At 28.2% G+C, this 15,934-nt stretch overlaps 1 protein-coding gene across 2 annotated transcripts in view; it reads left to right on the forward strand.

Moving 5' to 3' along the window:
• The window catches only part of LOC111679008 (probable serine/threonine-protein kinase DDB_G0282963), a 57,305-nt gene that overhangs the window by 19,865 nt on the left and 21,506 nt on the right, over positions 1-15,934 (forward strand). The window contains exons 1-2 of one of the 2 annotated variants that reach the window (XM_046945247.1): positions 14,051-14,157; positions 14,298-15,225. In XM_046945247.1, the coding sequence (XP_046801203.1) occupies positions 14,522-15,225 (704 nt within the window). In that variant the 5' untranslated portion in view covers positions 14,051-14,157; positions 14,298-14,521. Of the gene's footprint in view, positions 1-14,050; positions 14,158-14,297; positions 15,226-15,934 lie in introns of those variants that run through there. The other variant, XM_023440488.2, reaches the window with a different exon arrangement.

The raw sequence follows: 15,934 nt of genomic DNA on the forward strand, positions 1-15,934 counted from the left end.
TTTTTCTATGTAAACAAACAGGAATTTTGACAGATAAGATTGTAAAAGCTGATGATCAGCTGTGCGGACGAGGCTACCTTATTAAGTGTACACTGATTGGATCCTTAACTCATTCGGTTCATATTTTATGGGTCACTAAAGTTGGTCATCTTGGGTATTTTTGTTCAAAATTTGATATGTTGATGACTGAATAACTTTGGAACCACACGCAGAGAAAAAACATGGTTGTGGTAACCATGTTCTAAGAGCAACATATTATGGTTAAAATTATGATTGTATTTTAAATATATCATGGTTATTGAAATAATTTTAAAATATCATATTATGATAAAAATGAGCTAAAATATTTTATCATAATATTTTTTATTTACCATAACATTGTTTGTTATACACGAAAACATTATGATCCAATGTGATCAAACTGTGGTTAAAATCGAAATCAAATCTGTTTTGATTACTGAATCAATAAAATCATAGTTTCTAAAAAAGTAAAAAACATACATTACACTGCACGATTTACAAATTTCAATTTGATTCATAAAAACATAACTACATTATTCTATACAAAGTGAAATACTTATACATATAATGTTATAAACCAAATAAGCAACAGATATAGAACAGCAAAACATATAAGGGTTATTTATAACAACGTAACATACAATGGTTATATAACATATAGCAACATAACATATAATGGTTATTTGTAAGTTTAAATAATTGTTAGTAACATAATTTGTTTTCATCGTTACCATTATTTAGTTATTGAAAAAATAATTATTTTTCAGTGAATCATACTCAAATTTATAATTGCCATGAACATAAAAATGATTGCAGTAACAACAATATTGTTTAAATATATAAAAATATGTTTTTGATATTGTTACAGTGAACATATTTTAGTTATAGTAACCATGTGGAACTATGTTTTTTTCTGCGTGCAGTTATCTGATTTTAACAAATGATGTTTCGTTCAACAGGTCTTCGATTACTCATTTTTGGAATTTCATTAAAATTGCAATAAATAATGATATGTTGTTATTACTATTGGATGTACATAAAGTTACCACAATTACGTTTGTAGTTCAAAATTTATTGATGTTAGAAAACCACATCTTAAATAAACGAAAAATGAATATAACTCGAAAACTGCTGATAATAGGAAAAAAATTATCTAACACAAAAATGCTGTCAATTTGATTCTCTACAAATTTTGTAATGCCTCCTAAATTCATAGGACGAAAAAGGAGATATTTAAAAAAATTATAATTTTGACCAATGACCCCCAATATTTCAATTGTATATGACATGATATAAATATAAAAAACTAGCTAATGCTGGTGAGCTTCGCTACCCCAATCGAAATTAAATAAATAATAACCAAAAAAAATATTTATTTAGTTACTAAATTATAAAATTTTTCTTTAAGGTTTATTATAATTTCTCTATACATTTATATTTCATAAAATAATACATTAATGATCAATTTATTTCCTAATTGCTAAAATTTAATTTATTCTTAAAAAAACAATTCAGTACAAATAAAAAACCCACTTAAAGATTTTGAATATTCTAACCACAATAGTTTTCCAGATTACCAATATGTTACATATGAGAGATACCAATCAAATTATTGCAAGTTCGGTAATCATTTTCACATTTTCTAAATGTTCACATGAATGTCAAAGTTATTCATATAAAATTTGAAGATTCTAGCTCTAATAGTTTCTTAGATAGTTCTATATTTACCTAGATTAACAATATTTTGTATTTTATTTATATGGGGACTCATGGCCCCGCAGATGAAAGCCCGCTCTTATTTCTTAAAAATGTTCAGATGAATGTTAAAGTTCTTCGTGCAAAATTTTTAAGATTTTAGTTGTATTAGTTTCCCAGATGAATAAATTTTTGTGTTAATTTAATACGGGAGGTGCCGCTCCCCTCATGGATAACCTGCCAATTTATTACCCAAAATGTTTACATGGATGTTAAAGTTATTCGTGCAAAAAATTAAGATTCTAACTGTAATAGTTTCCAAGATAAACGAATTTTTATAATCAATTTATATGGGAGATGACATGCCCCGAGACACTAAAGTGTCTCGGAAAAAATTTGAAGACTCTAACTGTTATATTATCTCAAATATACGAATTTTATATTTTCTTAATGTGGACTTTTAAAATTAAAAATAAAAAGTAGCCTATTACCTATTCCAGACATACAGGAATACAAAGTGAAAATTTCCAAGAAAATCGTTACAGCCGTTTAGTAGTCTATAACATACAAACAAAAACACATATATTTTTATATATATGTATAGATATACGAAATATATATTTTATATATTTCCTATTTGTTAAAAAAATAATTCGTAAATAATACGATAGTTTTTTTATAATAATAAAATAATAAATATTATCATATTATTCCCTCATTTTATAAAACGAAACTTTCGTTAACGTAAAAAATTTTTATGAAGAATACTGCGAAATTTTTGAAAATTAAAATTACATTTTATTCGTATACAGGTGTAGGGTTTTATATGGTCGGCCATATATATACTTGTTTATTATTAAAATCAAAACAACTTACTCAAGAACTTTTTTACTGGCGAAATTGCAAGTACTTATTTAACCCCCTATTTGTAAGAAAGCTTATAAGTGAGCAATTTTTTGAAAATGGTTCTCATAAATTTCGTAATTTTGAGCTAATCGGCACAAACCAACTCATTTTTGGTAAAGTATCCTGAACCTGCAAATTTTTGAGACACATTTCGAAAAGAGAACAAAAATTTTTTTATAAATATTTGTTTTTCAAATCGTTCTAATTTAAATTTGACGATGACAGATAAACATATTTAAACATATGATTGTCACGTGAATAAACTTTATTTACATAAATAGAGTTCTAAATAGACATCAAAGCATTTGCATTTTAAGCATTCCGTAAATTGATTTTGCAAATAATAAAAGAAATTATAAGACAAAACAAAACGCAGAGGTTTTAGAATTCGTTTTAGTCGTTCCGACTATGATCTCTATGAGCTCTTATTAATATTCATGAATTCTTGCATCAATTTTAAAAACCTGTATTTATGTAAAATAGGGCGTTTAAAAAAATTAATCTGTGAAATTTTATCACATTTTAAAACACGTGCAAAAAAACTCAAAATAAAACTGAAACTATAAACATTTAAACGACTTTATTATTGTGAATTTATGTAAAAGAATGAATATGTGTCTGAAAACGAAAGATATTTGCTTTTATAAAATCGGAAATGTTGAGACATATTAAATTATCTATATCTTCGGTAGACATCTCAAAGTAAAAATTGTTTATACCTAAATATCCTCGATTAATCAAATAAAAGAAAGATCTGTTATAATGGAAACAAATCTTATACTACTTTTTGCAATTTATAAAAAATGTATATTTTGTGAAATGTTGTAATTTTCTGAATGTTGTAATTTAAATCGTAGACAGATATTTCCCATTTTCAATATCAAAAAAAAAATATTTGTTCAAATTTTATTTATTTGCTTGGTAAATTTTATTTATATTTTATTTAATTATATGAATAAAAACTTTTATTCATTATTCGCTCGTTAAAATTTAGTCGACTACTCGAATGAACAAGATATTGTAAGTTTTTATTCGAATAATAAAAGTAGTGAACGCGGATCTGAGTAAAAGTACTTAAGATAAATAATGTAAAACACGCAATGTAAGAAGAACTTGTCAAACTTTTTATGGATATTTAGAACTAAGTTCTTTCGTCCTAAGTCCTTTGAACATTTCATAATATGATTTTTTTTATTCTGAATTGTGTTATCAGAATTTATTGGTGATTCTCATGTATTACATCAAAACAAAAAAAAAACAGTGAAATTTATATAAGCGTGTCATTAAGAGAATGTGTTTTATTTTTGACATCCAAATATCGTATTTTTACCGCTTCTAAAACTGAGATTAGATGTAGTTCAGAGTTGCCAAAAATAAACAACATCCCTCCAATGACGCGCTAATGTTAAATTCATAGGTTTTTTACCCAAATTTGAAACACTTCTGGTTACTAGTTGTGATGAAAATACTACATCTTTTTACACACTTATTTTCTGGGAAATGATAGGTTTCAATATTAAACAATTTTTTTATTTGTTACAAATAAATCGCGTTGATAAAAACAAACTTTTCAATTTAAATAGTTTTTTGCTTCTTCTGTAAAATCTTATATAGGGGCGTTTGCGTTTTAGGTGATGATATATATGTATCGAATGAATCGAATTTAATTAATTTAATTTACACATGCATTTTTTAAATCTATTCTGATATAAAGGTTGAACTAAATGTTTAAATTTATAGCATAATCCCAGGCTACATAAAACAATAGTTAGTTAGTTTACAGGAGGATTTATTTAACATCAAATTCGAAGAAATGCATCTAGACTAGGCCTCCATCGCCATGTTGTACGCTTTTTTACCAGTGTATATAGTGTAATCAAACCCTCAACCTTTGGTCTAACAGATTATAATATTAACACTAACCCATCGGAGGCACGATACTTCGGAAAATATTACAAATAACATTTAGGCTTCTAGTTAAAGAATACTTTTAAAGTTCTGATAATCAAGAAAGCATCAAATAAACAATCAACAATTGTGACAAATTTATTTTATGACTAAATGTTATTTGTTTTCTGCAGACTTATTGAATACATTATCATGTCAACTTTATATGTATGTTCTACATACATACATATATACATATGCAAATACTTATAAGGCTCATCTGTAAATGCAAAATATGTATAATTCTTCTCAAAATTCCATAAGAAAATTTAAAAAAATTACACAAGCCCACAAAATATTAAAAAAGGCGAAATTCTCAAGCCGCGCTGAACCCGAATCTGACTGCTAAAAATGGCGTTTACAAATTTTGGGAGATGATATCTCAAATCCCAGATGTGGTGGAGAAAACCTAAGGTGAGTTTCGGATTCAGTTCAGCCCTTTAGAAAAGTTTACTTTGGTCTCTGGATTGCACATTTGTCGACCTGTGTTATTCAACCAACCAAACAAATATTCAGTTTTTGGTAGTTAGTTTAGTTAAGCCATATCTGTACAGTGATATAGAGGGTAGGATTTGCAAATAATTTAAAATGATATTATTTTAAGAGAAAGACTAAATTCTTAGGTAGTTTTTTTAAACATTAGTTACATAATATAAAAACTCAAAATAAAATTATTACAATTTTTTACAAAATTGTTATAAGAATAATAATCGAAATCACTGTGCAAATATTGCAACGTTGTTCGTCTAAAGTTGACGACGAAATACATGCACTCCCGTCAATTTTGTGGCGACATGCATCAATCAATGGATGACTGGATGGATGTATTCATGATTATGATCCGACTTGATTTGCATTTCAAATCTAAATTGATTTCACTACAAAGCGCCATCGTCATTTAACAACTGACTGTCTGACTGACTAAATGTACATACATAAGTGTTAAATTATGTTAAATCAAAATAATTTAATACCAATAATATTTAACTACAGTTTTTAGTCATTTGATTTTAGAAGCACAAAATGGTGGAAGATTGACATATTAATGTATTAATCTATAAATAAACATGCAGTTTGAATTGAATAGTATTATAAAAAATAGTCAATAAAAATGTGAAAAACTTTGTACCTATTAGACCAAGTAACTCAAGATTGCAATATAAAAGGATTGGATAGATGTGGTCATTTTCAACCATTAGATTTAGAATGTATTTTTTTAGTTGCCTGTCATTTTGGGTAAGGGATTACAGATAATGATATTCTGTTATGCAACTGATATTAAAATAATGGTTTAATATATGAATTAGAAATATTAAAAGACATTTTAATGCAATTAATAATTCACAATTCATAAAATAATTTCTACAAAACGTATTTGCTTAACACCCTTCAAAGATAGGCACGTGTGAAGCTAATTCAAAAAATAATAAAGGTTTGTTAGATTGCAATATGAGCAAGTGCTAGCTAGCAAATGATAATTCTACTGCATATTTTATGATCTTGAAGGCTGTTTGAACAACGAGTGTATCTGAAAAAGTAACAACAACAGCAACTGATCTTAGCACTTTTGTATTTTTTGTAAGATTGTGTGTATACTTGATCGTGTGTATACTAAGTATCTAGTATGTTTGTGTGAATACTTACTCATATGCAAGTAAAGATATCGCTCTTCTGTAGATGGTGAATGACCAGTAGATGTGAACCCATGCGCTAATTAATATTTAGTTCAACGTTGCTTTTCATGTTATCAAACTACAATAACTATTTAAGTTTAAGCAGAAGCACTTTGTAAGATGCAATGGGCAGAAACATGGACAGAGGCCATGGCCAAAAGAAGAATCAACACGGACCAGAAACACTTTAATGGATTGCATGTGATTTGCAATGATGGCGCGATACCAACATTCAAACACACATACAGAGTCTTGCACCAACTAAATTTAAATCATACACACCTGTTCTTAACAAAAATAATAATATTAACAACAACAAGAACAACGAGAAACTAAAAACCAATTCAGTGCATTGAACGCTTAACATCCACCACGCTCCACTCTTTTGATAACGAACTATTATACATTTAATGCTAATAGTTGTTTGTACAAACAGGTACAGATATATAGATACACACGTTCATATATCCAGTCAGTCAGTCAGCCAGCTAGCCAGTCATTCATTCATCCATACACACATGCAAGCAATTTACCTTCTACTACTATACAACCAACCAACCATCCATCCAGCCAACAAACAACCATTCGACCAAAAGAACAAACATCCTAACATCAAGAACCGAATCACCCATCGTCATCATCAGCCAACAAATAAATAAAAAAGAAAACACTTTTTCCATTCACAATTCGTTCGTTAATAGTTTTTCAGTTTGCATAGGAGCAATTCGTAGCATTCGTACCGATACGCTAACAAAAGCGAGTACTACATCTAACGAGAAAATTCCAACTAGGTAAAAGCGAAAAATGTTAGTTATAGCCAAAGACCCTTGTCATCAAATGTTAGACATAAAATTCATCCACCTAAACAGCGCCATATTACGAATAATTTCTTAATCTTAATGAAACAGTCTTATGTATTATTATTATTAACTTTGAGTATCTAACATCCAAATTTGAATGTGCTTTAATCAGTGGTGAAAATACTATATAGAAATAATTATTGTAATGGATGCAGCACGATAAATATATTTTACATTTACATTTAACTTTAGAAGTTGAAATATTTATGGATGAATGTGTCCTGACAAGTTCAAGAGATCTCGTTCGTACAAACACCAACCAAACATTTTACACATGCGCATTGCAAAAAACTAAATTTTTCTATAGATCATTTTGAGAACAGGTTTTATTATTATTATTTCGTTTCTGCAGCACTTAAAGTTCTATTATAATTTTTGCTCCATTTTGGTTTGAAAATTGAATCTAAAATTCAACGTTAAATGAGACACGTTTATTACAATCATCTTTCATAAACAAGGTCTAAAAGTTCTTTTTGTATTTGGAAATAAGAAATAACCTTGCTGTTATGAAACTTTTTTGGCTTATATTTTAAATACATATTTTAATTTTAATTGATATTTGATGAGTTCTACAAAAAGGTTTTCAATTTAAACAATAAGTTATATGATTAAACAACGTTTTAATAAAATATTTTATTATCGATAAGGGATTGTTTGTGAGAGTGTCACTAAAAAGATTTCAACATAAATCCGCACTTTTTGCAATACCCCTTAATGTTGTGTACAATACTTGTATGTTTTGTAATCTGGTGATACTCTATATATTTTCAATAAACCCTGTTATAACCATTTATGATTTTGCAATAAAAAAAAAACTTGTGCATCTCGTAGATTTTACCATTTAATAATAATGAACAGAAAAAATGTTACAAATTCCAATTTCCATCATCAGCATCACTGCAGAAGAAATGATTTGATGTCGTTTTTACACTGGTTTCTTTCATGGCGATTCGATGAAATTTCAATTAAGGTGCATCTACCGTTACATTGTGGTGGTATTTTAAACATCTTATCGTTACAATCCACTGATTATTTATAAATATAAACTGGATTAGGTATTTTTTTATAGTTGCTTTTTGTTGTTTTTGTTTTTTTTTCTTAACAGCAAAATATCTAAAGGCAATGAATACTTTTATGTTGCATGCCATTGATGCAATAGAAAGTTGTAAATATTGAGTGAGTGTTGTAAAAAGAAACATTTTATTAGCAAAGTATAGAAGATCAATTTCATTTCGAAACTATTTTGAATTATATATAACAAGTTCTTAAAACTACAATCTTCTCAAACTGCAAAAGTCTTAATGCATTTTATAATTTTTTACATATTCGATTTAGTGATGTCCAATATCAAAACATAGACAATAGCATGTATTCCCACAAAAATCTAAAGACTTAACTTGTCCGTCTAAGTCCAGAAATCCATAAACATATTTTTGCAAAATATTCGAGCCAAATAAATTATTTTTTTGCAAACTTTAAATATATTTAATATCCTGAAAAGATTTAGTTTTTTACAAACAAAAAAATATTTTTTTTATTTTATTTTTTTGACATTTTATTTTTTTTGTTGAAATTAAAACTGAAAAAAAAACAATGTTGTAAATTTTCGTATGGTTCAAGAAAAAATATTTCAACTAAATTATTTATTATTTCATTATTGCATTCATATATAATGTTTAAAGATAAAATCTGTTGCAAGATATTTAACGAAATCTTTTAAAATATAAATGTAATTGTAATAATTTTTAATTCCGTTTTTTGCAACTATTTTGACTTGAAAATTATACTAATGCATTCTTACAGTTAGGTACTGACTGACAGTAGACTTAGGTACTTTTTGACAGCGTTTCACTTCTAAGTATTCAGTGCGACAAAATTTCAAAAAAAATTTATGGAAAAATACAAAATTTCAAAAATTTCCTAGTATTCTTCATACAAATTTTTACGTCAACGATGGTTTCGTTTTATAAAATGAGGGGCATGATGAGTAAGGTGAGAGCGTTTAGGCAACAACCTCAACAAACACAATATTTTTTTGTTTGTTTAGAGCAACGGTTCCCAAATGGGGGTCCGCGGACCCCTAGTGGTCCGTAGCAAAATCCTAGGGGGTCCGCGAAGTCGAACGAAATAATACAAAGAATAAAAAACATTCTGCTTTTATAAATGTTTTTTACACATTTATTTCATTAGTAAACAAATATTTTTTTTTTCATTTTCAACATGCATCTGTTTGTTTTTGTTAAGAACTAAAATACAAAAATATTTTATCGTACATTGTAGATAATATAACGGCCAATTGCATAAAAGTACCTATAAAAAGTGTTTAAAGCTCAACACTGAAAATTGTACCATCATCAGCACGTAAGAGCTAATACGTTTTTGATACAATTTCATTTGCTATCATTCTATGTGAATTACAATTCTCAAGAAAAAAATTAGTTTAGTTAGTGAAAAAGTAAAGATGTCTAAAAAAAGAAAATATAACACAGATTACTTGAAATTTGGCTTTACATTTGTTAATAAAAATAATGAAGATTTGCCACAATGTGTTATATGTCACAAAATTTTGTCAAATGATGCAATGAAGCCGTCTAAATTAGAGAGGCATTTGGTAGCAAACCATCCACAATTCAAAAATAAGACAAATCATTTTTTTGCATCTAAATTAAATACGTTAAAAAATATGAAGCTGGATTTATCTGGACAGTTGAATTTAGAAAGGGAAAAAACTATGGAAGTGTCCTATAAAATTTCAATGTTAATAGCAAAATCAAAAAAACCACACACAATTGGCGAACGCTTAATAAAACCGTGTTTAGCTGCTGTTGGTGAAATGTTTGATATGGCCATAAAAGAAAAGATCTTAAAAATACCTCTTTCTGACAATTCAGTCAAGAGAAGAATTGATGATATGGCAGATGATATTAAAAAACAACTTCTTCAAAAGATTGAAAATTCCTTATTTATTGCACTGCAATGCGATGAAACTACAGATGTATCTCACTCAAGTCAGCTTTTGTTTTATTGTAGATTTATCGAAGAAAACAAAATAAATGAGGAGTTTTTATTTGTTAAATCATTAAAAACGACATCAAAAGGGAGTGATATTTATAAGGTCCTCTCCGATTTTTTATCCGAAAATAATATATCATGGAGTAAAGTAATCGGCATATGCACAGATGGTGCCGCCTCAATGATGGGTTCGCATTCAGGTTTTTTGAAGATGGCGAAGGAAAACAATAAAAATATGATTGGATCACATTGCGTTATTCATAGACATGCGCTTGCTTCCAAAACGTTGCCAGTAGAATTAAAAAATGCATTACAAACTGCTATAGATATAGTAAATTTCATTAAATCGAGTGCCTTAAGAACTAGACTATTTGAAGCCTTATGCATAGATCTAAATACAGAACAAACTAAATTATTGTTTCATACTGAAGTACGTTGGCTTTCTAAGGGCAATATGCTGAAGAGATTGTACAACTTAAAAACAGAAGTGGAAATTTTTCTTTTGGAAAAAAATGAAATACTGTTTAAAAAATTTACTGAGAAATATTTTATATTTTATTTCGCATACATTTGTGACTTTTTCGAAGCATTAAACAATCTCAATTTGAAACTACAAGGCAGACAAGTGACCATACTGACAGCATACGATGCAATTAATGCATTCATGTGTAAAATATTGTTATGGAAAGATCGCCTTGAAACCCCCATACCAAAATATTCTTCATTTCCTCTACTGAATGATATTATTGATTCTTCCGACAACCAAATGTTTAATCTAAAAAGTATTATAATAAAACACTTAGATACACTGCATAAACAATTTAGCAAATATTTTCCCGAGTTTAGCACAGCTTCTTGGCAAACCAATTTAATTTGCAATCCATTTAATATGGCTGTTGTTGACATACCTGACAATATCCAAGAAGAACTGATAGAACTACTAAATAATTCGTGTGCTAAGTCTGACTTTGAATCAATGACAGTTGAAGATTTTTGGTTAAAATATTATAAAGTTTACCCTTTGCTGGGGAATGAAGCGTTAAAACTTCTAATACAGTTTGCATCCACATATTTGTGTGAAGTCAGTTTCTCTGCCCTCCAATGCATAAAAACCAAATATAGATCTCGTTTAGATGTTGAAAACGAATTAAGATGTGCTTTGTCTGAAATCACTCCAAATGTTAAAGATATTATAAAATCAAAACAATTTTAATTATTTTTGAAAATTATTTTTCCCGAAATATTTTTTTATAAAATATTTAATGAATTATAATACTTTTATGTTGCTTATGTCAAAATATGTTATGTAAAAAAATAACGATCTCAAGTTTCTTACAAATCTTATATTTTTTAATACTAAGTATTTTTATGTTACTTTTTATTTGTTTTTTCTTTTTTTTTTTTGTTATTAGAGACTGTTTATCTTTAAATAAAAATATTTATGAATTAAAAATATATTTTAAAATAATAAATATACATATTATAGTTTTTGTCCGATTACGATTTTTATTATATTTATTTCAAAAAATTTAAACATGTATTGGGGTCCGTGGGAAAATTTAAATTTCATAAGGGGTCCGTGAAGAAAAAAACGGTGGGAACCGCTGGTTTAGAGTATAGGTCATATAGTAGTACATATAGGCGAAACTGAAGGGGTTTTCAAAGAAAAATTTTTATTCTCTTCACACAGAGGAGCTCAAAGAGAATAAAACAAACTTGTGAGAACTAAACGCACTCACTAAATATCAAAATTGCGATGATATTACCACTTATTAGTTTTTCTTATCACTTAAACTTAATGATTATTATTTTTTTCAACACTTTTCATTTATTTAAAACCCCGAAAATAATTTATATTTTACAAACGAAAAAAAATTTTTTTTATTCTTTGACATTTTATTTTAATTAAAATTGAAAAATGAAAAGCTGTACATTTTAGTATTGAAAATTAAAAAAGTATTTTACTTTTTTTAATTCATCAACAAAATAACAAAAAGACGTGTTTATAATATGTTTTAAGATAAAATATATTTTCAAAAAAATAACTAATATTTTCATTTACTGCCTTATAAAATTTAATTAATAACACACAAAGAAAATAACGTATAAAAAATACATTTTTTAGTACCTTTTGAACAACTGTGTTTATTTTTGTGCTTCTACTAATACATTCTCACCAGTTAGGTCTTTGACAGGGGACTTAGGTCCTTGACAATTAGTTTCGCCTATATACTACTATATGGTATAGGTTTTGTCAAAATGAAATTTCTAAAATTGAAAAATTATAAATATTAGAAAGAAAATTTGTTGTGTATTTCACAATATTACATATACCACCGTCGTTGCATTTAAATTGTATTTGCAGCAGTACAACGTCTTATTAGTGCTTCATCTGATATTCTTCATTTGGAACCCTTTTATCAGCATTTTCATTCATAATTTTTTATATGAATTTTTTTTGTTTGAAAACACAAATCTAATTTTTATGTTAGAATAAAAATAAATAAATTATTTTTGACAAAACCCAGGCACTTTTACAATAAACAAATAAAAATTAGCTGTCTTGATGATTTCATCTTACTTAGTGCATCCTGATGAGGGGGTTAATTTTTTGTCCATAAATTTTTTTATCATTTGACGTTTCGTTTTATAAAATTATATCCTAAATCCCAAAACTACCTCTAAGGCACATGCGGCAAATATAAGAAATCCCTGCGATTTAGAACAAAATGTTGTTCAATGACAAAACTGCCCCATCCCCTTTGCGAATTTAACCAATGGATGGAGCGGTATCGCCGTTTTTAGTCAGTTCGAAAACGTTGAAAAAATATGTACATTAATTAATATAACATAGGAGTGATTTAAATGGATACAACTAAAGCCCTCATATCTAAGTATCCAAATTATGCAAAATATAAAGAATAAAAAAATAAAAACTATGAATATTTGTAGAAGATATTTTATGTAATTCATTATCGGAACAAGTAAATAAAACAGATTGGAGGATTCAACTATTAGAACAAAATTTGACTGATCATGACAAAAATATATCGTTCTATTAAAATGTTGGTCAACGACTAACAATCTGTATAACCTCCCCTTCGATGTGCGTTTTTTCTTTGTTGACCAAGCTTTTCAATACAAATACGAACAAATTTTATCAACATCTAATAAAACTACAAAAATTGTATCTTTGTATGTGTATAAACTTTTACCACACGCACATACACACATGTTACATATAATGTACATGTACTTGTTCGATACAATTTCTTGGTCAGTTGATCGTTCACTATTAATTACAAATAAACATACATAAGTAAAGCAAACAAACATGTATATATTTCGATGAATCCGTTTATAAGTGTTTGTAAGTGTAAATGAAGGTATTATGAACCCAACAGTTCTGGAACTTACACTAAATTCCAAAGCTTAAAATAAAACTTAACATTTTTTAAATGTTCTTATCATAAATTCATAAATGTGTAATATAATATCTAAAACTTTAGCCTTTTTAAGGCTGAAAAAAGGTCACAAAAATCTTGTTTACTAGTCTTGATTACATGTAATAGTCTTGCTTACATGTACTAATAGTCTTGATTACATGTAATAAGTAATCGATTGATTTTTCTTTGCATTTTAAATGTTACATACATAAAAAAATTTAGTCTAACGAGAACTTTAGCATTATTGTACAGTACTACATTATAGGGGCACATTGACTTGGAAAACTGTTGGGTATAAATATATACAGTTTTGTTGCTGCCTTTTGATTGTTTGATTATGATGGGCGGCGACGTTCATACTTCGTTTTGTCGTAGCTCTTCACACTTTTTTCAGCACTACTAACAATAAATACAGCAACCAACAACTACAATAATGTTAAAAACAACACTATCCGTGAGTATAGAGTTCATTGCCACTTGTCAATTTATTGGTATAAATGTGACGCATTGCTCTGACATGTGACTTTCTAATCGTGTTTACCGAGTCTATGTGTAAATGTGTATGATTAAATGCTTGACTGGCTGGATGCACGGACGGTAAAAATTATTTTTCATTTTATTTTCGTTGTTCCCTTTTAATTTTATTTTAAAACAAAATACGTGATTTGACCCAAAATATTTAAACAAAATTTGTTTTATTTAATACTTAATTTTTCTCTCAAACACTCTTATTTCAGACAATATTCACCATAATGTCTTAAAGGAATGTGCTGAAATTGAAAAGGACTTGTATTCCAATATCAACGAAGACTCCAATGACCTGTCCTTAAGAAAACTTACAGACACACAGGAAGTGACAAGAAAAAGAGAACATATCAAATATACAAGTGGTTTTAAAACAAGACACCCACCAATTGCACCGCTATCACTAACACCGATCACAATTGTTGGGGAGAAAAAAATGCTTAGCGAACGCTCTTTACTATTGAGTGGTTACAGTAACAACAATACAATTGAAAGTGTTAAAACGAATTGTGAAAAAAGCAATACACCACCCTTGAGTGGGGATACGTCGCCGGTACAGGGGGCCGGTCTCACAATTACACCTACAACAACAGCAGCAGCGGCAGCTGCTTATCTCTATTTGGAAAAGGTGAAAAATGAACAAATGTCACCACGTGTGACAGCAGCACAACTAGATTCCCTAAAGGATGCTATTATGGAATCATCAGCTGCAGCAGCAGCAGTTGCTGCTGCAATGGTAAACAATAACAATAGTAATTCTATCAATAATAACAACAATCACAACAACAGCAATAGCATCAACAATAACAGCAGCACTGGCTCAGGCAGTGGCAGTGTAAGTAATTGCAGTAACAGCAGTAGCAGCATAAACAACAATTTAGTCAATAGTCAGCTTCAAAATCAAATTGCCAACAATTCTATCAACAATACCAGTGATGAATTACAGAGTCATTCCCTGGCACAATCCTGCAGTCAAACACACCAACAACAACAGCATCAGTTTCAGATTCAGAAGCAATCGCACCAACATCATCACCATCACCAAACACAACAACAGTCATTACACATGAACAGCAATCATGTGAAAAAAGAGAGACTTAGCCCTGGCACTAACGGTGATCTCCAAACGACATTATCAAGGTAAATTAAAATAATCCAATTCAATTGGCTAATGTCTGCAAATATTAACATAAAATAAATCACCATTGATAAACGATCTATAATACTTAATAAATGATCTTCAACAAGATTAGTCATATTATGCTACTTAAAACAAAATTAATACAAAATTAATTAAAATAGTCTAATAAATAAAAGAAAACAAACACTTAATCATGTCTCCAAAAACAATCGTGATTGTTAAAAAACTTAACAATAGCGTTTTAAATATTAAAAATTCTCTCTTTCTTTCATTCTTAGTCCACAAAACGAAAGAAATAAAACTACAACATAAATATGTAAATAAATATTAAATACATTCATTTATCAAATGTTAACCAATTTAGTTTTGTTTAAAATTGTAGTTGTAGTCACCATGGGCATTCTTTTTGGATAGTTGATGGTTAACACGACACACGTTGGCTGTCAATATTAGTTCCACCAGAGACCACAAACAACAAACCCAAAACTAAATTATTAATTAATTACGGGAGTATGAAAAAAACGTCAAAAGCTACTCGTTATGAATAAAGCTACGTTTAAATACACTCGTAAAAAAATATTAGTTAAAATGGAGTGTTTTATAACAACAAAAAATACTTTTGTTTTTGACCATTAATCTGTATAGTAGTTAGTAAATGACTTCTATATAGAAGATAATGGTATTTTTGTGTAGTTTTATTTTATTTTG

Source organism: Lucilia cuprina, chromosome 2 (genome assembly GCF_022045245.1).
Source record: "Lucilia cuprina isolate Lc7/37 chromosome 2, ASM2204524v1, whole genome shotgun sequence".
Classification (NCBI taxonomy): Eukaryota; Metazoa; Arthropoda; class Insecta; order Diptera; family Calliphoridae; genus Lucilia; species Lucilia cuprina.